The 24,958-nt window shown below is 43.6% G+C and overlaps 1 protein-coding gene and 1 long non-coding RNA gene across 2 annotated transcripts in view; one reads left to right on the top strand and one right to left on the bottom strand.

Moving 5' to 3' along the window:
* Positions 1 to 22,898, top strand: part of RGL1 (ral guanine nucleotide dissociation stimulator like 1) — a 53,760-nt gene extending 30,862 nt beyond the window's left edge. Inside the window, exons 5-18 of the mRNA XM_032696723.1 lie at positions 3,227 to 3,411; positions 6,539 to 6,663; positions 7,309 to 7,524; positions 10,637 to 10,740; positions 11,755 to 11,839; positions 13,724 to 13,813; positions 14,981 to 15,067; positions 15,298 to 15,330; positions 16,136 to 16,257; positions 16,567 to 16,656; positions 17,897 to 18,080; positions 18,780 to 19,187; positions 20,917 to 21,031; positions 21,571 to 22,898. Coding sequence (XP_032552614.1) covers positions 3,227 to 3,411; positions 6,539 to 6,663; positions 7,309 to 7,524; positions 10,637 to 10,740; positions 11,755 to 11,839; positions 13,724 to 13,813; positions 14,981 to 15,067; positions 15,298 to 15,330; positions 16,136 to 16,257; positions 16,567 to 16,656; positions 17,897 to 18,080; positions 18,780 to 19,187; positions 20,917 to 21,031; positions 21,571 to 21,668 — 1,942 coding nt within the window. The 3' untranslated portion in view covers positions 21,669 to 22,898. The remainder of the gene's footprint in view (positions 1 to 3,226; positions 3,412 to 6,538; positions 6,664 to 7,308; positions 7,525 to 10,636; positions 10,741 to 11,754; positions 11,840 to 13,723; positions 13,814 to 14,980; positions 15,068 to 15,297; positions 15,331 to 16,135; positions 16,258 to 16,566; positions 16,657 to 17,896; positions 18,081 to 18,779; positions 19,188 to 20,916; positions 21,032 to 21,570) is intronic.
* Positions 21,687 to 24,748, bottom strand: LOC116791059. The gene is made up of 3 exons (XR_004358599.1): positions 24,600 to 24,748; positions 23,882 to 23,975; positions 21,687 to 23,140 (listed from the first exon to the last, which is right to left on the bottom strand). It is a non-coding gene; the product is annotated as an uncharacterized LOC116791059 (long non-coding RNA).
* Positions 24,749 to 24,958: the final 210 nt, after the last annotated feature.

Raw genomic sequence — 24,958 nt, 5'->3', positions numbered from 1 at the left:
TTTACCCGTTCTTTAGAAGTAATTGTGGTGGGAAGAAAATGCTGCTTTTGCCTTTTTTGTCAGGAAGAAATGATTTCTAATTCCTATCAGATCTCTTCAGGACTGTTATAGCTGTCTTCACTTTTGAGACAAGACCATGCAGAATTCCCATGTGGCCATGGGGTGGGAAGGTCTCATTTTCCACCTTCTCTGTGCCCTCTAAGCTAACAGAGCTGTCAGACTTGGAGCTGCCCCATCACCCAGCTTTTGTGGTAGCTCCTGGACAAAGGGGAGTGGGTGAGTAGTTTTTGTTCCCAGTTTGTAAATGACAGACTCAGATACACTTCTTCCACCTAACACTAGGTAGATTTTGGAGACTGGAACCTTCAGAGATGGGCTTCAAGCAAAGCACATGTGGAATTCAGAAGGTTTTTTGATAAATGTGAAACTTGGAAGCATTGCTGAGCAGAACCTGGAGCCTGTGGTTGGCAGGACAGGAGTTAAACATTGAGGTGTTTTTTTTTTTCTTATAGGCAAGAAAGGAAAAATTTATAGCTTATAATAAACCCATGAAAAATGTAGTCTGTGATGTTTCTTTCCTGTCTGAGCTCTCGGAAGGCTCCTGTTCCTATCTGGGGCTGTCGAGTACAGGGAGTTTCTTCGCAAGGGCAGTAAATGTAAAGCTACTGCAAGATATGGGCAAGTCTCCAGCCTGTTGTTGGAAAGCTGCATTCCCTGACGCACCAGTGAAGCAATTGGGCAATAGGAGGTCAGTAGGGCACAGTGTACCTCTTCTCTCTTTCCTATTTCCCCTCTTGACTGAAATGATTTTGCTGGCAAAAATCAGTGTCTGTAACAGCAGTGAACTCTTCACCCTGCTCTGGAAGACTGTGTCTGTCTTAAACTCTGTTTATGCTTCAGCTTATGAAAGTGGCCACCAACCAAGCCTCTGGAAACTGTGCTTAGTGTAAAGGGTGTGTGAACAATATTAGTTAGTACAAGAACTTGCTCTGTGGAGAGGCTCCTCCTTCCAGATCATTGCTGAGCTGATAAATGCTCGTAAGAATAGGATACCCAACCTAGTTTTTGGTGGTGGAACTAGTGGGGATGATACTGAGTTTGTGATGTGGGTGGGGAAAAGTAGCACAGAGGAGGAGGAAATGGACAATTTGGTCATGGAGCAAGGCACATCTGTCTGTTGTGGCCTTTCCTGGCACTGGGATGTGGAGCTGGGCTGGCAACGTTGGCTTTGCCATGGTGGTCATGGAGCACTGGCTGTTATGTGACAGCTGTCCTGAGGGAATAAAACAGTCCTGAAGCTCCAGATAAAAAGTTTGGCCACCACTGACCTAAACTATGAAGGCTGTGCTTGTTGCACACTTGGTGGTAGTTTGCCTGAGCTGACTTGTGAAAATTCAGTCCAAATGGTTTTCAAATGTAGAGTCTTCCAAGCTGCACAATGTGTTTCATGTTTGCAGTGAAACCTGAAATCCAGAACGTGTTTGCATGTTAATTTTTGGTCGTAAATACTTTTTTGTAGCTCTGAAATTGTATTTCCGGCATTTCTCCTGTCGGGAAGCCTAACCAAACAATATTACTGACAGATATCCAAATACTCTAATTGAAAATTCAAAGTTGCCACAATATCAGGGCAAGAAACGGAAGAAAACAACAGACTTAAATGGAATGGGACTTGTAAAATGAAATCTGTATGAGATTAAAGGTTAAGTGAGTTTTGAGGAAAAACCAATACAGTTCAGATGAGATACGGAAAGTGGGAGAAATTCTCTTTACTCTTATTTAACTTGGTTTATTTTGGATGCCAGTGAGCAACTGAGTTAACCAGAGACTGCTGTGGTTTCCCAACTTGCAGCAGCAATATGCCAGTATTTGTACACAGCTCTGATAGGAGAGCTCTCTAGGCTGGAAGAAATTTGGTGGTTTCAGTGGCACAGAAGAAATCTTCAGGACTCTTTTCTCAGAAAGTTTAGATGTTTATTGTACCTTTTATTCTGAAAAAAGGAGCTTAAAACATTAAGATATTTGGTTATTTTCCAGTTGTCTTCTGGTTTTTCCACACTTAGTTGAAATTTGTCAACAACTGTCTAAGTTATTCCTGGAGAACATAACTTGGTCTTATTTATCAAAATCAAGTTGAAATGATGAAAATTCCTTGCAAATGGCAGGATTTAAGGGCATTCCCACAAGCATACGTTTGTGCAGTATCTAAGTACCAATCTAATAAGTGGGTGTGGATGAAAACCTACATAAACCAGGAAAAGCAGATAAACAGATCACTTCCCTCCGTTCAGGACAGGTGGAAACCACGCTGATTCATCAGCTTTGTTTCCCCTCATCCCCCCCAGTCTGTAGGATTGTCCATGGGCGGTTAGTGTCCTTTTAGCTGCATGCGTGTAAGAAAGTCTGGGATAAGTTTCCTGAACAAAATCCAATGGTCCTGTAACTCCCTAAGCATCCTTTTCCTGCGCTGCTAGCATGAGCGAGATGCTTTTTTGCATGGTGTAATTTGACAGCCCCTCCTTGTATTTGGGCTAAAAATGAAACCTAGGTTCTGCTGATATATTTTTGTTAAACATTTCACCCCAAGATTAGCAGGAACAGTGTGTCTCCTGGGTTCACTTCTCTTGGTGCTTCAAGTTTGATCCTTGGCATGGAAAGCGTCATGCTGCACATGTGCCAGTGAGGGTTTTATCCTCACAGACGAGGCAATCCCACCAACTGTGTGTGCTCCTGGAGGTTAGTTTCAGGATTAGACACCTTTTTCCTCCACGAAACCCAAGATTTCATGGACAAGGAAGCTTAGTACAAAGACTGCAGACAACTAGTCATACGGTGTGGATATGCAGCTTCAGCTTGGTCCCCAGACTCTGCAGCAGCGACTGGTGAAAGGCCCCACAGGAAGTGTTTGATTTAGCACTTCCACTGGAAGGAGCCATGAATACCTTGTTTCCTCTCTGCTATTTTCCCACAATATGCCATGGAACAAACACTGAGCTTTTCCCACTGGCACAGGAGGGAATGAAGAAATTACATTCTCCTGTTGATTATGTTTGTAATGTGTGGTAGTTATGCAAAGTGGCCATGGCACAGCTCAGCAAAGATACTTCAACTGGGTGTGTTTTTTGTTCTGTTAGATACAGGTACATCAGTTGTAGGTACATACAATTCCAATTCCATCAGCACATGCTGTATGCAAACCTTGTGTTCTCTCTGTGTTTGCTTCCAGTGAAATAGCATCAGTCTTACGGGCCTGGCTCGATCAGTGCTCTGAGGATTTCAGAGAGCCACCTGACCACACATGTTTGCTGAAATTGCTGGATTACCTGAAGAACAATATGCCCAATTCTGACATGGAGAGTAAGGTGCAGAACCTCTTGAAGCAGTTCCAGAACCAAGAAGCGGAAACTGTTGGTGAGTTGCCTTTCGCTTCTGTCTTTCTGTTCTCTCAGACTGTAAGGGATTTATGTGGACCATGTTTCAACACCTCTCATGCTTATCAATAATAATGTGAGGCTCACCAGTGGCTTGTTTCTCATTTCTTTTTTTTTTTCTTTTTTTTAAATCTCTGTGTGGAGCTCTGTGAGGGAGGAAATACTCTTTCAGTATAGGTGCCCATATCTGTCCGTTCTGGAGTGGATTGGGAAATCCAGCACTTCTCTAATATTTAGCCAAAGCTTTGAGATTGCTGCAGCAGCCAAGTGGTTAATTGTCAGCACACTTCCCATGCCGTTGAGTTAAAACACAGCTGCTCTCTAGCTGGGCTCCTCCCTTCAAATCTCCCCCCCCCACACACACAAGGAAACCCCTGACCAACAAAAAACAGAACTGTGGCAAAATACAGCTTGAGTCACAGGCTTTGTTGTCCTGCAGCTTTTCTTCCTAGTTACCATCTTGTCAAAGGAAGTGTCTGTGGCTGTTTTTTCCTATTGGAGTGGCTGGCTGCTGGAATCCAAGGACAGAGGAAAAACTTACGTTATTGGGGGTCACAGTCTACTGGAACAATAGTGAACTGTAGTAACACAAATCTGTGTGCACCATCAAGCATGACACATCCCCTTATCCTGCTCAGAAAGCTTCCTGTGGCATGAGCTGGAAAGTCATAGGAGCTCACGTAGTATGTGAATGAGAACTGGAATCAACTTCCAGCTTTGGTAGAGGGGTGAGAGGGAATAATTCATGTCATAAAGGAAATGGCAGAAAAAACCCCTTTCATCCCATAAAAATCATGTCTACCGGATGTTCCAGAAATACCATGTCAGTGCATAATACTGTGAAATGCCAAACAAACTCAGTCACTGACATGAAAAGAAGTAATGCACAGAGCCCAGTCCTCTTCCTTATTGAACACAGGTACAGGATGGCTAATGTGTGCCCATTGATGACCTTTCCTGGGTTGGGTTCCCCCAGGTCAAACAAAGAAAGCTATAGAGAGCTATATTTGGGTCCTCTGTTCCTCAGAGTGAACAGAAGATTCCAGCAACCTGCTTCTGTTCTGCATTTGTTTCCTCAAGTAACAGCTGAAAATATTCTTTTTTGAATCATACAGATGAGTCAATTTGAATGATAACATTTCCCAAATTGTGACAGAATAGAGCCTGGTAATTAGGGTAACATAAGAGTAGGATAACAAAATTAATCTGTGGAGTCTTCAGAGAAGAGTTTTAGGATTGCCTTACTTGATCAGAGCTCCATCTTTGTACATTTCAGAGATTTCTTTCAAAATTCTTAGTATGTTGTCTGCAGTCCTTGATGATAATTATTGTTCCCAAGCATTCATTGTGCTCTGAATTTACAAATTTGCATCCCAATGCTGCCACTTGACTTGGGTATTCAAACCTCCACCCCCCGTGCTTCCATCAGCCATGCCAGTAGATTAGATTGCAGTGCCAGACAGGTAGATAAAAGCTGTTCCTGGCCCCAGTCTTGCAGCTTGAGCAAATCAAAGCAAGGACAGGCAGAGATTGCAAATTCAGAAGGGGCACGTGGTTGTTCTCAGTGCAGTCAAGAGGGCAGTCAGGCTTTGAGAGGACTGAATGGATCAGAGGGCTTTGGAGATGATGAGATGCTTGAGTACAAGAGGATTCCAGCTTGTTGGAGAGCAGGGAAAAGACTGGTTACACATTTATGAAGGAGAAAAAAAGGCATGGAAAAAGAAAAGGAAAATTTGCATTGCATTCCAGGACCTGACTTTAAGGGAGCTGTGAGGTTTTGGGTAGGGCTGCAACTCAGTGATGAGGATTTTGAGCTGAATTTCAAGAGCTGAAAGGGAAAGGAGGAGTCACAAAGTCAAAAAGAGAGAGATTCTTGTAACAGTTCAGTCAAAGTCCATTTAGTTATGCATATTGTTATAAAACAGCCACAGGAAAGTAACTCTGGAACAGAGATCTCCATTTATCACATTGAGCTCTGTCAGTAAATTGTGCAATTAGAATGTACAGATGGAAATCAGCCTGTAGATATATTTTGTTACATCAAAACCATAGCAATTTACAGTGATGATCGTTTTGGTAATGAATGAAGGAAGGAAAAATGAAGTATTTTGGAAAACAGTGATTCTGTATCACTTTATCTGCTGTTGTTGTTTGAATGTTCTGCTTTAACTGGGTACGAAGTCTTGCATAACATACTTTGTTTTTGTTAATGAAATATCACTAGTAGTAAACTCAGTACTTTCATTGTTAGTCTTCAACAAGTCCATAATTTTTCCTCCCTCCTTATGGAGTTACTGTTGCCTGACAGTAAAAAGGATTAAGATTTATTTTGAGAGGTTTTCTGTTTGGGAAACAAGGGCATATTTCTTGGCGTTTAATTTTTTATTCCCAACTTCTGGGAGCCAAAAGGTGACATGGCTGTGAAACCTTTTCCCTGCTACACTGTGTCGGGTTCCTCGCAGGGGAAAGCTCTGCTCTCTCACCTTTTCTCTGCTGCCCAGTGCAAATTTAGAAGCATTCAGCAGAATGCTGTAGGTGCTCACTCTATTCCCTTTCCTGGGAGAAATTCCCTGAGAGGGAAAGGTGAAGAATGTTGGAATAAACCCTCCTTGATATAGTCCATGTAGCCATAAATGGTGCTGAGAAATATAATTTCTCCTTTTATTTCTGGATATAAGAGCACTCCTCATGCAATATTTTGGGGATATTACTGCAGCCTCATCCCTTTGTAGTTTGATAATTTTTTAAAAACTATAAACACTGGAAAGTAAATTAACAAAATTCTGCAATGTTAACAAGGAATTTTTGCTGGAGTGATGGTGATGTTTTTTCTTTCAGAAAAAATTAGCAAATGGGTTAAGCCACTTCTCTGCTAAGAGAACCCTGAATATCTCAGTTCTCTCTATTCCTTTTTCTTCCACCTTTTCTTTGCCAATTTAATCTTCTGGTCATTTTGTCACGTATGGAGCACAGTGGGGCCATCACATCAGGCAAGACCCTTGGGGTGTTCTGCTGTAATACAGGAATGTTTCAAAATAAACAAGCACCTGCTTTGATTCATTGTTTGCTGTGTAAGTTTACTGAGTGTTGGTTTCCATCCTGTCCAGATGGGTTCTGTAGCACTTCCTCCAGTGACCTGGTTGATGGAGAGGAATTGGAGATCAGCAATCCAGAAGAATTCTCCTCTTTTCAAGACCATATTGTGGCAGAACAGTTGACATACATGGATGTGGTATGTAGAGTATTACATATAATTATATATAAGTGTCTGTATAACATTATATAATATATAGTATATATTATTTTATTTAAAGTTATAGTAATATAGTGTTCTAGAACAGGTCTGCTGTTGGGACACAGAACACAGCTCTGTCATTATTCCAACTGCTTCAGTCACTGGGCTTTTGCCTTCAGTCATACTGAAGATGTGTTTTGTTTTTAAAAAAACAAGTGGGAATATATGTCGCCTTTTTTGCAAAATTTAAGACTTGACACCTGAGAAATAGCATGTTTTGACTATATTGCTACCTGGCCTGAAGATGTCTAGGTACTCTGAACTGTAGTGTTCTGATTTGCTTTGTCTGTATCAATCTCCTTCAAAATATCATTATATGAAAAAATTTCACCTTGGTTATGCTACTAATATAAAGGTGTCCCTTTTTTTCCCAGTATTGTTTAACTAACAGTTCTTTTAGGGCACCAAACCTGTAAAGATTATGCCAAAATGTATATTTTAAATTAAAAAAACCTAAATATTTATCTTTGAATACCGTATTAGATTTAAATCCAGTTTGTACTGTAAACCTGCATTTCTCCTCATGGATAAAAGAGATTTAGGAGAATCCTGCTGGCTTACCACACCTCTGTTTCCCTCTAGATGCTCTTCAAGAAAGTTGTGCCCTACCACTGTTTGGGATCCATCTGGTCTCAAAGGGTTAAGAAAGAAAACAAGAACCTGGCTCCTACTGTCAGAGCCACCATTACTCAGTTCAACACAGTTACCAAATGTGTTGTCAGCACTATCCTGGGGACCAAGGAGCTCAAAATCCAGCAGAGAGCCAAAATCATTGAGAAGTGGATTCATATTGCACATGTAAAGCATTTCTTCTGTTTAATGTTTTTTTTGGGCAGGTGCCTTGGAGTGAGGGAGTTGGGAGGGGAGAAGGGGGTTGTACACATTGGTCCCAGGCCATCTTAGCTCTAATTCTTTCTATTTTAACCTGATTTTCTTTGTGATACCAAAGGAATATTGCCCTTCCTCTCCTTAGTTCTTCCCCACCATGGAAATGGAATTGCTACTTGGCCATGTCAAGGGTTTAGAGAAGTCCAGACAGACAATATCTGTAGCTCTTCCCTTGTCCACTGATGGAATTGCTCCATCCTGGAAGGCCACTGGGTTGGTCAGGCAGGACTTGCCCTTGGTGAAGCTGTACGGGATGTCTGGAATCACGTTCCTGTCCTCCATGTGCCTCAGCAGAGCTTCTAGGGGGTTCTTATAGCAGATTCCATGTTTCTTAATCTTTGCATGAAAGGGTTTTTTCCATAACTCTAGTTTGATAGTTTCTTAGATTTTTGTCTTTAATATTTTACTGTCACCTTTTTAACTCCCCTCAGAGCACTGGGCAGCTGGCAGTAACCAAGGTCTCTCTCTCGTAAGAGAACATTTCAAGCACTTCCATAGGGATGTGTGTTGACTTCTAAGAATCACGTGGATTCTTTCTGAGCTGTACATAACAAGCAGCCAGGAAAACCTCAAGACAGAACCTTGACAATGCACTTCTGTGCTTCCAGAGGCAGCATTTAGTCCTGGGACCTGAGCTCTGGCAACTGCATGGTTCAGGAAACTGGTATGGGGAAGGTCTTTCACCTCTCCTGTGGCACTGACGTCTGCTTGCTTTTGTTATCATCTAATGGATGCTTTATAGCCCATGTGAAGGCATTGGGAAGTTTGATTTCTTATTTTCTACATGCAGATCTTTAGGTTGCAGAGGGCACCAGCTCAAAGGGCCTTCGTGGGGCAGCCTGGGCTGGCAAGGATGAAGAGCTCCCTCATCGTCACAAGGCAGAAGGGAAGCCAGGACAGGCACTGCTCTCATCATACCTGCTCTGTGGATGGAGAACTTTGTTCTCCACCTCTGTTGATCCAGTGCTTCTCCCTGTACTTAGTTCCTACACATAATTAAATGCTCCAGTCGTAGCTAAACATGAGAAAAAAGCATGTGCACGCTCTACAGAATAATTGCACATGTACAGCACCTGGGTGCATATATACTTAGTTGCCCACTTCTGAGGAAAGTTGCTTGCTTTGTGCATGCAAATGAGTGTTTTGAATAGTTAGATACCTGAATTAGAAAATAATCCACTCATTAAAGTGCAGTTATTCACTGACAACTAAGCCTGTAACGTAGCAGCATGGAGTTCCATGTTTGTTATCTCTTTGTGACTTTTGGATCTATTTTCTTGGTTTAAAAGATAAAGTGAATGCTTTCTCCAACTGCCAGTCCTCTCTGCTCCACCTAGGTCTGAAGTTCCTGAGCAGGAGCAGCCAATTTCACTCAAACAATATTTTCTTTAAAAATAAGAAGTAAAAATGAAATCACTAATATCCTGTTATGCTTACATTTTTTAAATTAACGCTGTTTCTACACAGGATTCTTTCTGGTTTTCTCCCTGTGAAGGACACAGCATGAAACAAAGTTATTCAAACCAGTCTTAAAAATTCTTCTTACATACAAATGAAAACTTGCTCAAGTTTAGTCTGCAGTCAGTTAAATCACTGGGAACACTAAATCCAGTATTGAATTCCTAATGTCCTTTAAATTATACAATATGCAGTTAAGTCAAGATGGTTCTAAATTGGATCTTCCAGTCCAAACTCCTGTGGTACTGGGGAAAAAAAAAGGAAAAGCTGATAATTTGTGCCTCTGAATTCGTTTTCTGCCTAACCTGAATTTCAAGTTGAACATAAAGAAAGGTCTCATTCTTAAACGTGCCAGTCCCTGAAGAAGAGCTGTTATGTGGCTTTTTTTGGCCCCAAACCATGCAAAAATAGCTTTCAGGTCTGGCATGTCCTACCACCTGATCTTGAACTTGGTCTTTGTCTTACATAACTGTCCACCTGCTTCAGGTGCTGTCTGCCCAGCCTGTCTGCTTAAGCCACACTTAAATGTAGCCTCCTAATTTACACAAAGACCTTTTTTTTTAGCTAAATAACTGGGTACTTGCCTTAGTTGTTAAATCATTTTCAATGCAACTCCTGAACAGAGTTTCTGCTTTATTAAGGTCTGACTTCTGCTTATGCTGAGGTTGCTTTACATTTGTTCGGTCCTACAAAGGAAATAAATCCATGTCTATTTTTCACTGTAAGGATCCTTTAGGTAATCAGGATTACTAGGGTAATAATCAGCTCCATAAAAATGTTCAGAAGCAGAATTGGAGTTTGAATACATTCTCATCTCCGTGCTGCAGTCAAATTGGCAGGTGTTTTGTCTGCTGAATTTGCATGTACAGACACCTATTCTGAAGTTTGTGGTGCCCGTGCTCTTGTTCATGAACCACCAACAGATTTCCAGGAGTTTCTTGAAGAGTCACAGACCAGACTTGCCCCCTCCTTCTGGCTTCCATCTGCTTTAACAGGAATCTGTGCTACTCTTTCTGAGAATTAAGTTTTTCCTTATCCTTTTCCGTCAAAGCTTTTACTACAGAGAAGCTGGATAAGAAATGTTTGTGATCCCAATTGTGGAAGAGCTGGGAAGGTTTTTCTCTTTAAAGAGTGTAGACACACTTGAATAACAGGTTATTCCTTTGCATTGAGGGTTTATATTTTAAATACCACATACAAAGAGGTAAAGCCTTGTTTTTCCCCTAAAGGGTAAAAGGGATTGGTACTTATAAAGAACTTTTTAAGAAGTGCAACCTTTGTGCCTTTTAGCCTGGCTTTGTGGACTTGGTTCCACTTTTGTTTTCACTGGGAGAACTGGAAGCACAAATACAGGGCAGTGAGGAAAATAAGATATAAATGCCAAAGCCTATAAAGTGTTTGGTAGGTAGAGGGGGGAGTGATATTTTTGATGCTCAGTATTTGCACAGCTGCCTGCTCAGCAGTGAGAACCTGTCACAGGCGTGACACTGGTCAGAGAAGAGCTCTAAGGTCTCTGTAATGCTGCCATTTAATGCTCCTGTGTCTCTAACTGCTCCTTTCACAGGAATGTAGGATCCTGAAGAACTTTTCCTCCTTGAGGGCCATCATTTCAGCACTGCAGTCCAACTCCATCTATCGGCTGAAGACGACCTGGATGTGTGTTTCAAAGTAAGGCTCCCCCTCAGCTCCTGAGGGCACAAAGCTCAGGGCTCCTTCTTCTCATCCTCTCACTTCTTCAGGGACATCACTTCTGTTGGAAGAACCTCCCGTTCCTGGGAGGCTCAGACCCCTGCTGTGAGCTCCTCTTTCATTCCCAAGGGCAATCCCTACTGGATTCTGTCCTTTTTAGCATACTGGATCTTCCACAACCTCTTTTGAAAAACTGGCACTGGCTGCTCCCCCAGCTCGTGCACACCATTCCCAGGTCACCATGATCTTTCCATGTTGTCCTGTTTCCCATGAAGTTTGAGGAGGTCCAGCTTGCTACAGGCCCTCACTAATCTAGTCCTGATATTTCCATAAAATATATCCTCAAACTACAAAATCTAGTATTGAAGATAATATTTCTTCCAGGGGAACACCTTTTTGTATTAATAATTCTTTACCTGGCATGTTTACTGATTGCCTCACAGACACCAGAAGTCTCTGTGTAGAAAAGATGGTGTTCTGCTCATTCAGTTTGGGAAAAACAGATCTCTTTGCCTTTGATAAATTTAAAGATCGTTCTACCAGGCAGTATCCTTCTGTATTTTCCCTACATAGAGGTGGGATGTGCCTTCTGCTTCCCCATACCATCTAGTACTGGGCAAGAGAAAACTCTTCCCACACTTAAATGCTTCCAGCTTTCCAGAGAGCATGGAACAGGGCAAAAATGAAGTACTTGGGTTACCTCTCAGCAATTCTTCTGTTCCTTTTTATCCCTTTAACCTGTTCTTACACCAGTCTCACACTTTGCAGTTTAGTTGAAAACCCTGTTCAGGGTTTGTGTGGCCTGACTTGACTGGGAGCACCAGAAGATCCCAGGAAGGCTCCCAGTAGATGTGCAGCATCTCACTGAATGCATTCTGATGGCATCACCTTTTATAAGCCCAACTGTTAATGATTCATGAGAAAACAATGGAAACCTGATCTGATTTTGAGTGCTTACTAATGACCTAAATGATTTAATCTTTTCCTGTGCAGGGACATCCTGCTGATGTATGAAGAGCTGTCTGAGATCTTCTCAGACCATGACAATTATCTGACAAGTAGAGAGCTGCTAATGAAGGTGAGAATTAGTGTGGGGCTTGTGATCTCAATTAAATCCGAGGTTAACCCTTTTCGTAACCAGCTGCCAAAGCTCATGTCTCCCTCAGTGACCAAATGTGGTGCTTCAGGGAGGTAAAACCCGGGCTTTTTGCTGGGCTGAGAGCTGATTTCTGTGTTCCTAGAAGAACCTGCTCTAGCATTAGCCCGTGGCACTTGGATGCCCACAAAGAGCAGGCTGCAGCAGCGTGGATCCGGGGGGACAGCAGGTCTTGCAGCCCTTCAGCCCACTGGGTTGCACCACTGTAGTGCTTTTGAGTTCATGGGAACAATTCCACTCAGCTTCAGCTGAGGAATTAATCCTAGATGTTTATCTGACTATCCCATACCTTTCTTAGAACTAGAAGGACAGGGTTGGGAATTCTGAAGGAACAGGCTTCCTGCTCTGTGTGTGGCCAGATGGACAACAAAGCAGGCTCTGTCTGGAACAGTTTGACTTGTGCACTCCCCTGGGTGAACCCCAACAAGCTCAGGAGCCTGAAAGGGGTAAGGAAGAAAGCAGGGAAAGGTTATATTCTGCAGGAACTAAGGAATGTTTGTGGCAGGTTTCTTCTGTTTACATAAAAAAAGTTCCTATAAACTGGGTAACCAGTTTACTCCTTGGCAGTTCTGTCCAGTCAGTCTGGCATTTCTCCCTCACCCCTCTTGCCTTGGGATCTGGAACACTGTGTTTTGCTCAGGAATGGTGGGTGAACACCTTCAAACCTGTCAGTCTGTTTTGTTTATCATCCATTTATCAATATCTGTAGGTAATTTTTAAAGCAGGTGAGACAATAATAAGCATAAAAGGGGAAAATGTGTGTTCAAAACAGCCTATTTAACTAAATATTAGAAGACAAAACACCTCAATCTGAGCCCAGACCTCTGGCTCCCAGCAAATCACTCTCTCCAGCTTCCCTAAGTAGATTTGCAAAATATTTTGAAAGCAGTGAGAGAGAAATTCCACAGAATAGCTAGAACCTCTACCCTACTTTTCATCTGGGCTGTTTGGAGGATTATTATCCACTGAATCCTCAAAGTCTTTGTTTTCTTTCACTATAAATAGCCTCTCTAGGGAAGCTGTGTTTGACCTTGCCTATCCAGTCTGCAAATCCAAGTGTAGAGCATACAAAATGCCCTAGGAAGCAGGTTGGCTGGCACAGAGAGGGAGCAGCATTCTCCTTCTGAACAGACATTCATGATGATTCGTGTCGCATCTATCCAACCATTGGAGAAAACCAGCAGTGACTCCAACATCCCCCACACATCCAGGGAAATAAAGGTTAAAGATCTATTGTGAAATAGCTCATCCATTCATAGGAAAGCTGGAGCTGTGGGGATGGAAACCTATTCCTTTCATTTCCTGCGTGGTTTTGGATTAGTCAATAAGCCGCAGTCGCTGGTTCTCTGTGTTGGTGTTCCAGCAGAAGAAAAACAGCAAAGCATTACATAAGATGGAGATGTTTACTTGCAGCAGACCTGATTAGGGAATTAAACACAAATTCTGAGGGTCCGGAGTGTTGGGATAGAGTTCAGGGAAGCATCTGGACACCTGAAAGTATGTCTAAGCTTCTCTGATTTAAACTCTCAGGAGATTTGCAGCAGCACTTAGCTTTGGCCCGAGTAGAGCTGTTTTACAGAAAAATTCCCGTATAGTCCTCTTGTGGGATTTTTTCCAAAATTCCCAATTAATGTCCAAGTCCCAGAAAATCAATATGATTTTACACATATGTACCTGAAAAGCAAATAATTTTGCTGGCCCAGCTTGTCTGGTTAAACATATTTGCAATTATTTTACACAGGTGTAGTTTCCAGCTTACCACTTGGATCCTCCATTAATTGCCTTTAATCCCTTTTTACCTCACAGGAAGCAACATCCAAATTTGCAAATCTGGACAGCAGTGAGAAAGAAAATCAGAAAAAGTCACAGAAGCGACTGCAACTTCAAAAAAATAAGGTATGTTTGGGGTTTTTCCTCCCCTTTTTGGTAACATGATTAACCCTAACTGGTGTAATTAATTCTTAAGAAGCAAAATTCGTAAATTCGTAAGAAGCAAAAGCTAGAAAGGTCTTTACCAGAGCGAGTGTGCAGGTGATTGATGGACATGAACTTGTGTCAGTTGTTTTCAGCAGCCTTGTATCTGTCCTACAAGAAAGAATTCCATTATCTACTCCTTTAGAGAGAAACATGGGAAAGCCACACAATTTCCATGTAGTAAAACACATGCTGTAAATACTGTAGTACTTGTGATAAGGAAAATTAGCTCTGGCCAGAGCAGAAGTCTCATTTACTTCTAAACAAGGTCATGAAGCTTCTGACATACCAGCTTGAAAATTGCACGGGGCTTTTACAGAGATTGCTTTGTAAAATGTGTCTGGGTTCCAGTCTGCTGGTGAAAATGGCTTTTGTCTCAAAGTTGGCAAAGATTTAAAAGGACAGGGGGAGAGAAATCTGGGATAGGGAGGCCAAAGTGCTGAATATGAGTTTTGTCTATCTGTTTGTTTGACTGGAAAAAATACAGCTCCTTCTGGATGGTAGAAACAAGTGTTTCCTTCACAAGTGTAGAGCCAGCCTGAACTCTGCAAGTGCTGGCAGTCTAGAAGTTTAAAATGTGAATAATTACCAGTAAAGTGCAGTGGATGGCTGGGGAAGATCGTCACTTCTTAGAGGGAAAAGTCTGTGCCTTGACTTGACTGTTATATAGTGTAACACATGAATTAAAAACCTACTGGAATGAAGCAGAAATGGCTCACACAGGCTGGCCAGGACCATTCCGCAGCTCTTCCTCTTGGAGTAGGTGACTGAGGGACTCTGTCCCTGGTCCTCAGTGCTTCTTCCACAAGCAGGGTTTCCTGGGGACCCACTGTTGGAAATCAATGGTGGCAATACTGCAGTACAAACCCACCTGGCAATATCTATGAGAGCATCCTGCTCTCAATGGAATTTGATTTAAATTCTAGATTAGATAATGAGAATGATGTAATGAAAGAAAACATAATTACAAGACTGCTGTTTGGTTAAGCAGATTACTTTTATTTCATTTTCTTACACAGGGGTGTTCTAGAATTCTAATTATTATCATTTTTCAGTTAATTAATCCAACATTGCTCTGATCACTTGCAGGGAGTGATGCAAGGCACAGTCCCTTACCTTGGCACCTTCCTCACTGATCTCATCATGCTCGACACAGCCCTTCAGGACTATGTCGAGGTAATTTGGGGCACTTTTTTTGAATCCTAAATATCCTGCCTGCCTTCCCAGCACTGTGTCTATTTTGGTATCTTCTACTGGGTTCTTGTGCAGCTCTTACAAATCTGTTTTCAAATCAAAAAGGAAGCAATATGCAGTGTTACTAACAAGAATCTTGTGTGACTTTGAATGCAGTTGTCTCAAGGGGCAGGCTTAGCTCTTCTCTGATCCCTTCCCTTTCCTTCCAACAGGGTGGTCTGATCAACTTTGAGAAGAGACGAAGGGTAAGTGGAATGCTCTGTGGTTTTTGGTTTATTGATACCCTCTTTTAGAGCATTCTCTTGGCAAGGCCATTTGTCTTCAGCAGCTGTTTTATGTACCTGAGCAATTTTAATCCAAGTCCATGAGGGAAGAACAGATCCCTGCAATGCTCATGCTCTGAGCCTTTGCCTGACTGCGTCTGTCCTATGACCTGGTGGCAGGAGACCTTTGCTTTCCAGAAGATAGATAGTAAATATCTTCCTTCTGCTGCAGTAAACTATTTGTAGGTAAAAGGCTGCAGAGCACAAACCACAGGACTGAGAAATAAATGCTGTCACTCTTTCCATTCAGCCAGATCCTTGTTGGTCAGAGATAAGTAATACTCTGTAGGAGTAAAGGTTACTTGGGTCTCAATGAAGTTGTGCCAAATCCTGGGGCCTGAAAGCAGACTTGGATTTGGCTGTGATGGAGCCATTTCCTGCCCTAACCTGCTCTATAACCTGCTCTAAACAATTACGAGTTATTTTGGCAAAGTGTGTATACAAGTGGAGTTACAGAAGAGCAGCACGCTTTGGTCACGCATATTAAGGGTAGCATTTTATGTTCCTCTGGAACAAGTGTGAGTGCACATTATGGATGCTGAGGAAAAAACCCCACCTCTGTTATTTGGAAAAACTGGTTCTTGAAATAGTCACTCAACTGAAACTGAACTTCAGGTCAAACTCTGTCCTGGATCTGTTGTTGCATATGTTTAGTGCATGAATGAGTTTGTTTGGTTTTATCTTGTTTTCTAATTCTAAATTTTTATTTGATTATTTCTTTTCTTAGGAATTTGAAGTCATTGCCCAAATTAAGCTCTTACAATCTTCATGCAACAGCTATTGCTTGATCCCAGACCAAAAATTCATCCAGTGGTTCAGGAGCCAGCGGCATTTAACTGAGGAGGAGAGGTAGGTTCTCATTCCAGCTGGCAAAGCAGATGTTCTTACCTCACACACACCTACAGGCAGGTTATTGCAGCCTTCAGCTCTCCTCTTAACAGGAACTCACACGTACTAAAGAGCACTGGTTTTAAAAACTATGATACAGCAGTGAAATGTCCCTTTCACCCTGGTAAAGTGTAGGCAGAACAACATTCCTCCTTGTGGGGCTGCAACATTCTGTGAAAGGTTTCTGAATTTCTTGCCTATTGCTACTTTGAGATGTATAACTCATAGTATTGTCTGTAAAAAATTAACCCAGTGGCCTCTGTCCTGCAGTTACAAACTGTCACGGGAGGTGGAAGCAGCTGCTGATACTAACATCCTATCTCCAAAATCCCAGAAAAGCATGGTGAAGAGGATCAGCACGTGAGTATGATGGGGCAGAGGAGGTTTGGGGTGGGAATATGGACCCTAATAACTCAAAACAAGCGGTGCTCATTTCATCAGCTGCAGAACCTGGCTGTGGATCCAGATCCCTGTGTTGCTTTAAGGAGAAATGCATCTTTGTGTCTGAAGCTGTCCCTTTCTGTTGTTAGAAGCAGTCATGAGGGTTATTAATGATAAAAGAGTTTAGAAACAAAGAACCCTTCCTAAGGTGTCAGAAAAAGGAACAGTTTTAGTGCTGGATTAAATCCAGTACCTATTGTGTAATAACTTCCCTGAATGCAGCAGCAAAACAGAGGAAATGAGGATAAAGTCTGGACTATTATTAGTCTAAATTGCTATAGACATGCAAAGATTCCTTGCAGGATTTTAATATGAAAATTCAGGTTAGCAAAAAGGCATTTGATAGTAGAAACAATCTGCCTTGATGCTGGAGAAGGAAAAAATCATGGGGACGTGGTCCAATTTGATGGAATACCACAAAGATTTAAACAGGAGGTGGGTAGAGAACAGGGACATGAAGGTAAGCAGACAGGAAACAAGAGACTAACAGGAATAAAGCAGAACTCAAAGACTGAAGTCAAAATATTGGCACTCTGTGCTTTGCAAATGAATACTGTAGAAAAGCAGTGAGTGACACCTCTCGAAACTGTATTAAATCGCTAATTGCATCCTGACGTGGCATCTAATGCACCCTGCTTCTCCAGTTTGTGTATTGTAGCAGTTTGTTTTCTTTGACACTCCTTTCAATTCACTTGACCTGCATTTAGGAATGAGTTTCAGAGAGGGAAAGCCTTTAATTTACCCTTTCTTGTGTACACCTCAAGGCCTCTTAAGAGGGAAACTGGTATCTGTGGCACCTTGAGTGAGGGCAGAAATTGGCAGCAGGGTGAATTTGCCCTTTTTGAAGCCCTTTTTCCGAGCAGGTGAGCCTGAAAATTTTAACAGACCAAAGGGGAATCTCATGATAGTGAGGCATGAGCTCCGATTTTGGCGTTGCAGCTTGTGGGCACACTGGGTCAGGAAGGTATTGTGTTGGTGTGTTAACAAACTCTCTGGACAAACTGTATAAACAACACGGAGGAAATGAAAACAATAGGCCACTCGAGATAGGAAAACAAAACAACATATAAGAGTTCTGAAGCAAGTGACAAGCTTTGCTCTGTTCTGCTCTCACTTACTGGCTTTTATGCCCTTTTTTTTTTTTTTCCCTCCATACCAGACTTTTTCTGGGCACTGATGTGATCACCCCACCCAAAGAGCAACCCCCAAAGAGCTCTCCCCTAGGAGGGAGCTCTGGGGAAAGCACAGATTCGGCCAGTGTTTCATCATGTGAGTTTAATCACTCCGAAAGTGAGGATGTCTGCGTGACTCCCATCTCCAGTCCTGAGGACCCTCTGAAAAAGGTACAACTGGGGCCTTGGTGCCACCATGAGCAGCTGGGAGAGGCTCTGCATGCTGCAGCCCCGTGACCCTTGCCCAAGGCTCTTGGTCTTGACTAGAGCGTTGCTTTCAGTGTGAATGGAGAGACTAGAGATAAATGTGTAAAAATGGAAGTGATCCAGTCAGGTTCTTGCACAATCCCTTCTGTGTTGCCTCTTCCAGTGGTTTTGATCCTACCAGGAAGCTTTTGAGCAAAGCAGATGGAGAGAAAGCAAACCCTGAGCAGCAGGGGAAGGAAGGGGGCAGTTTCAAGAAGAATGGCAGAGAGGGAAGGGTGTGTTATTTCCACTCGTGTGAAGGCTCCCAGCTGGAGCAGGGGTGCCTGTGCCTCCCTCTGTTCCATCCCAGTTCCTGGCTGCTTGCCCACAGCCTGATGCTGTTCCTTGGATCTGCTGCCACCTCCTGGGCTGCTCTTACTGCGAGCCCAGAGCAGTGTCCAGTGCCCAGCACACCCAGTGGGACATAAATTGTTGTTAAAATGGGGGACTCAATCAAGTTCAGCTTTTCTGGAGGCAAGGAATCCCACTGCCAGCCTGCTGGGGAGAGTGTATGTGACTGAGGTTATGTCTGTGCCTGTTGCTTTCTCCTGTTCTTCCTGCAGAACGACACAGGCAGACAGACAAAACATCCTATTTGTGACAGTGCTTTTCTTTGTCGTGTAGATCCCTGGATACCCCTTATCCTCCTGTTCTCCTGACTCTTCCATGAGCACACCTTCCTCGGGGGTGTCACCTTTACCCTCATTCCCTACTTTGCTGCCCTCCAGTGATGACAAGAGCTCTGTTGGCTCCGACAAGGGCTATGACTCCGACAAGGGCTCCATCGGCTCCGACAAGGGCTCTGGCTCCAACAAGTGCTCCATCTTCGACAAGGGCTCAGGCTCTGACAAGTGCTCCATCTTCGACAAGGCTTCTGGCTCTGACAGTGGCCCTGTCTCCGACAAGAGCTCTGGCTCCACGACATGCAGCACTTCCAAAGTGCTCCCTGTTTACAACCGGCAGAACGGAGGCGCCTGCATCATCCGGGTCAGCATGGATGGCATCAACGACAGCGTCTACAAGAGCATCCTGGTGAGGGGCACAGAGCTGGCAGTGGCTGACCTTCTCATCCAGGGTGACTGAAACAATCATTGCAGTCATTGAGGGTTATTAATGACAAAAGAGATTAGAAACAAACAACCCTTTCCAAGGTGTCGGGAAAAGGAACAGTTTTAGTGCTGGATTATAAATTAAGTATCTATTGTGTAATGACTTCCCTGAATGCAGAAGCAAAACAGAGGAAATGAGGATAAAGTCTGGACTGTTATTAGTCTAAATTGTTATAAACATGCAAAAATTCCTTGCAGGATTTTAATATGAAAATTCAGGTTAGCAAAAAGGCATTTGATAGTGGAAGCAATCTTCCTTCATGCTGGAGAAGGAAAAAATATCATGGGGATGTGGCCCAATTTGGTGGAATACCACAGAGATTCAAACAGTTCAAACAGGAGGCGGGTAGAGAACAGGGACATGCAGCTAGACATGGGAAACAAGAGACTAGCAGGAATTCAGAGAGAGCTGCATGGAATAAAGCAGAGCTCAAAGACTGAAGTCAAAATATCCGCACTCTGAAGTGTTTTGCAAATGAATACTGTAGAAAAGCAGTGAGTGACATCTCTCTAAACTGCATTAAATCGTTAACTGCTTGCTGACGTAGCATCTAATGCACCCTTCTTTTGAGACCACTTCACTGAGCCAACTCATCAAACCTGGCTGGAAAGGGAAAATGACAAATGTTACCATTCAGAATATGTGGAGCAGGGTAGGGATGAGAGGTTTGAAAAAAACAGCAGCCGGTCTGGAAATCAAAGTTTGTGTTTTATCCAAAAGCTCCAAGGGAAGCACTGTGATCATGTGCAGGCCTTGCTGCTTCTGCCCTCCTGCTGCACCAGCTGCTTTTCCTCCAGCTCAAAATTGGTGTGCAGATTTTGACATAAGATGCCACATGCCAAGTTTTCCCTGGAGAAGCTTTCCCAAAGGGCTGGTTTCTGGCAACAGGGAGCTGTAGGGGAGAAAGCTGACAACCCTTTAATTCTGCAGCCTCTCTGTGTGGTGGTGGTTGCCAGAGCAGCAGCCCCAGCATTCATTTCCCTCTCTGCTGGTTCCATGGAGGGATCCTGGCAGGGCCGGGCCAGTGCTGGGCTGTGAGCACCCTCAGGGCCTGCCTGGGGGAACACACACACAGCAGGGTAGCGCTTAGCACCTTTAGCTACCTTCCAATTTTAATGGTGGGACCTCCCCAAATGCTACAAGCTGTTTCCTGAGGGCCTGACAAACTTGGCTTCTGGTGAGACGGCAGAAGGCTCTGGAGGGAGCCCTGTGTCTGCTCCGGATGCACAGCACTTCCACAGCAGACAGCAAACCCAGCTACCAGGCCAAAAATCTCTGCAGGATGTCAATGGGAGTGCTTAGCACAGGAGTCTGCAAACAGCAGATGGGGCAGCTGTTTCTGTGGGCTTTTGTGGCTTGTGAGAATGATGTCCCACCTCTCCAAGCTTTGCTCAAGAGAGCAGACACTGATTTACTGCTGTCTCATCTAGTGCTGTATCTGTCATCTTGAGCTAAAAAGCCACCACTTCCCAGTGTCATAAACACCAGATTTTAATATCTGTCAGCACCTATCGCTCTGTTACTGACCCATTATGGTTTTTTCAGTTCTGTGACATTTTTTCCAAAACAGCAAAAACAGGTTTCTGCTAATTGCTAAATCATTACTCTCATGAGTAAGCAGAATCTCTCATTGTAACTCTTACCTTTCCAGATAACTAACCAAGACAGAATTCCTGATGTCACCCAGAGAGCCTTGCTGAAGCACAACCTGGAGCCTGATGCAGTGGAAGATTACGAGCTTGTGCAGGTCATCTCTGAGGACAAAGGTAGGGAAGCCAAACTCTGCTGCTGCCTGAAAAGTTCTGTTGGATTTCAAAGGAAAGAGTAATATGTGAAGCACTAGAAATGCCATGAACAGGTCCCAGCTGCCAAGGAGAACAACCCCCTGGATGCTCAGGGATGACTTCTGATGGCCTGTCAGCACATCCCACTTCCCATGGGCAGAGCCAGCTCCTGGGCTGCCAGGCCAACCTTCCCGTGGGCACTGCGGCTGCAGGGCAAGCGTGGGGTCTGGGTGGTGGGGTTCTGCCTCCCTGGGACCAGAGCATGCAGATCCCTTGAATCACTGGCTTCCCACACAGCCTCCTCTGGGAGAGGCTGCCAGGGCCTCCGCCAGCCTTGACACAGCCTGGGCCTGGCTTCCATCTCCTGCCCTGCTCCCCTTCCCTGTGGGAGAGCTGCTGAGGGCAGCTCCCGATGCCACTCTGGCCAAACAGGGAAAGCCCCCCATGCTCTGTTGTTCCCTGCTCCCTGTCCTTTCCCAGCTTTCCTTCGTGCTGACGCTGCTCTGGGCCCCATTTTGCAGAGCTGGTGTTCCCACGGGATGCCAACGTGTTCTATGGCATGAACAGCCACGTGAACTTCGACTTCATCCTGCGGAAGAAAGCAGAGCTGGTTGGCTGAGACTTCACCTTCGCTGCCGTCCAGTGTTAGGGGTGGATGTGTCAGTATTACCTGTTGAAAATGTGCAATTGGAGGACTGGGCAGCCCTGGGGCAAGAGGCTGCCACCTTTGGCTTAAGGGACACCCCACGAGCCAACTCTGTGAGAAAACAGTCTCCTTCGTGCCAGTATTACACAGAAGATCATCTGAATTTATTTTTACACAGCTGAAGAAAGTTCTGAGTGCACGTCTGCCTGAACCAGCTGAAGGCTTTTTGCACTTGTTCTGCGCCAGAGAATTACCTGTTTTGGATATGGTTTCCAAAGAACTTTAAAATGAATGAACTGCACTTGCCTTTGGATGATCGTCATGAATTGTTCGTGAACGGGACAAACACACACTACTTGTGTTGGATTGAGGTCTTAATGCCATGACAGGGTGGTTTGCCTTGGACTTTAACCCAGGGAGCAGAACTTGATGCCTTTCTCGTGTGATGGATGTACCTCCTCCTCATGTGCAATTACTCTTCATGAGCAGAACTTTTAAATTTTTTAAAAGCCATAAGTGAGACGCTGGATTGTAAACAGCCCTTATTTGAGATACATTAAATAGATACAGTGTTTCGGTTTCCTTAGATAGCATTGTGCAAATTTAGGAGTTAGTTATTATCCAAATAGATAACTTAGGACTGTTAAGGATCATTAGTTAAAATAAGAGTTTTATCCATGCCTGGGCCTTTCCCCCCCCCCAGTTCTGTCGCACTAATTTTCAAAACTGGGCTCAGGTTCCGTAAGTTTTACACTACATTTGGATTTATCACTTCTGTTTACAAGTAGGTAAACCAGACCTATTGTAGGTCCAACAGGCCTGTTGTACATCCAAGAGACCTATCGCAGGTCCTAGTCTGAACAGTTTATGAATTCCAGTTGTATCTTGGTTTAGAGGGTGGTAGAGGGAGGGGGTTGTTACTGAGCCTTAACCTTCGTCCAAATTTAGGGCAAGACCAGAAGTTAAGTTTTCTCTGCATTTTGGTTCAGTGTCAGTGTCTGTACAGAGCAGTTTCCCATGTACATACAGCATAGTTCCTAATGTATATAGTACTGTTCACTCAGAGGTTGTATGTCTGTGTTAAGCTGAAAAGTGAATGTTCTGGATTTTAAAATTACACTCTCCAAATGTTTATATATAAGAGGTTTTTAATTGCTTACCTGTAATCTTTATATGATAAGTATATAAATTGTTTTTCATTAATATTTGCCTGGAGTCAGTTGATTTTCTTTTATTATTGCATGTCAGTTGTGGGGCTTTTACACCTCGTAGCACTTCCCTCACTGTCATTCTCTTCAGCTTCTTCACTTTTACTGTTTTAACTTCTAAACAGCAAAGCCAAATGCATTGAGAGCACAACAGCACTCTTCCATCCTGAGCAAGTTTGAGCTGGCTTCCTGCTAAAAATCTCCAACGCTCAGTGAAAGCCTTTCCCCTGCTTCCCCCTTTAGGCAAAGGAAAAAAAACTATAGAAACTGAGAGAAACCAAAATCAACCAGATTATATAAAAAATATATATTTACAATTATATATACAATTTGAATATATTGTACACACGATAGGGAGCTCCCGGGGGGAAAAAAAGGGAAAAGGGAAGGGGAAACAGGGACAAAAACTAAAACCAAATACCCTCCAAATATACCCGTTAACAGAGAGTTAGCGGATAAGTACAAAAAAACCCGGATTAAACAGTTCCCTGAAGGGGGCAGCAGAACTGTGCGAGGCACAACCAACTCCTCCACGCCTCCCGGAGGGACCCGAGATAACGGCAGGGCTGAGCAGCAGGCCCTGGCCTGTACAAGCAAAGCCCCTCTACAGAGACCTGTCACCTTCAGCCACTGGAAGAGAGAAGAGCGAACTCTTATCTGCGCCTTTTATATGTCGTGTTATGGAAAGGGATGATATCGAATACTTCCTTAGATTCCTGACCCTGTTGCTAAGGAAGGCCTAAAAAATCCAAAAACCCAACCCACTACACATCCTTAAGCCAAAGCAAAGACAGAGCTGTTGGGTCCAAGCAGTCTTATTGCAATTAATAATTTTTAGGGCCTGTCACCACAACCTTTCATGTGAAGAAGCTGCCAGAAGGCTGGTTCAAAGCTGGTGCTGCTCATCAGCTTTGAAGCCCTTTAGATGAGTCAAAAAAACCACAAAGTTAAGTAAGTACATGGAAACTGGAAAAATACCAGAACAATCCACAAGTGTTTCAACTGGCTCCTACTTTTCCAAAACACGGTTATTTCTGAGTAGGGCAAAGCCTGGCCAGCACCTGCCAAGGAACTGAAAACACAGACAGGGAACAGCACTTGTCACAAGGGTAGAACCACTGGCATCCCCCAGGCCTTGCATATGTCAATAAATAATCTCTGTATGTATAAACACACAAGGTAAAGGAATGATCAGCAAGACTGAGGCCTTGTCTGCTCTGAAACAGGCAAAGTCATTTAATTCATGTATTCTTCATTTGTTCCCTTCCCTGAAAGCACCATCAACCTCCTGAACCACCCGCTTCCTGAGTCAACTAAAAGGAAAAAAAAACACAAAAAACCCAAGCTAAAAAACCCAGCCCTGTTGTAAAGTTGTTCTTCATAAACTGCTACTGCTCTGCTTAAGGAAATCAGACCTTTTCTATCTTTTATTATTTGAATGAGGTTAAAAAAAAAAGGGGGGTGGGGGGCATGAGAGGGCTCCAATTGCTTGTATTTTTTAAAAAAATCTATGCTTTGTTTCCTAGTGGGGAGCACCTTGTGCTGACACAGGGAAATCCCATGGCAGGGGGAAGGAAGGAAGGAGGTCACTCGTAGACACACAGGTGGGTCTATCACAGAACAACAAGCACATGAGGATGGAAGAGAGGTGGCTCTTGTATCCACAGCAACACCTGCCAACATGCTGGATGCTCACCTGGTCATGGAAATCCTGCTGCAGGCCACACCAAGCATCCAGCCAACACCTCTGGGGTTTCCAGTGTCCTTCAAACAGGCCAGACTTGAGCTGGGAAAGTGAGACCTGCGGAGGAATCAAAAGGGATTGTGAAGAAGGAACCCCACCCAGGCTGTGCATGGGGCCCTCAGGGCACCACCATACTCACCAGTCCTGTGGGCACCTGCTCCCAGCTGGACAGCAGAAGGAACAAAGCTTCCAGGTGGGAGCTGCAGAACAGGCAGCTCCAGTGACTCCAGGGGAACATTTATACCTCCAGTGACTCCAGGGGAGAGTGACACAGCTTAGAATCCCTTTGAGGGCCTTCAATTAACCTTAAC

The sequence above is a fragment of the Chiroxiphia lanceolata genome, chromosome 9, assembly GCF_009829145.1.
Source record: "Chiroxiphia lanceolata isolate bChiLan1 chromosome 9, bChiLan1.pri, whole genome shotgun sequence".
NCBI lineage: Eukaryota > Metazoa > Chordata > Aves > Passeriformes > Pipridae > Chiroxiphia > Chiroxiphia lanceolata.
This window is presented reverse-complemented; position numbering and strand designations above follow the sequence as displayed.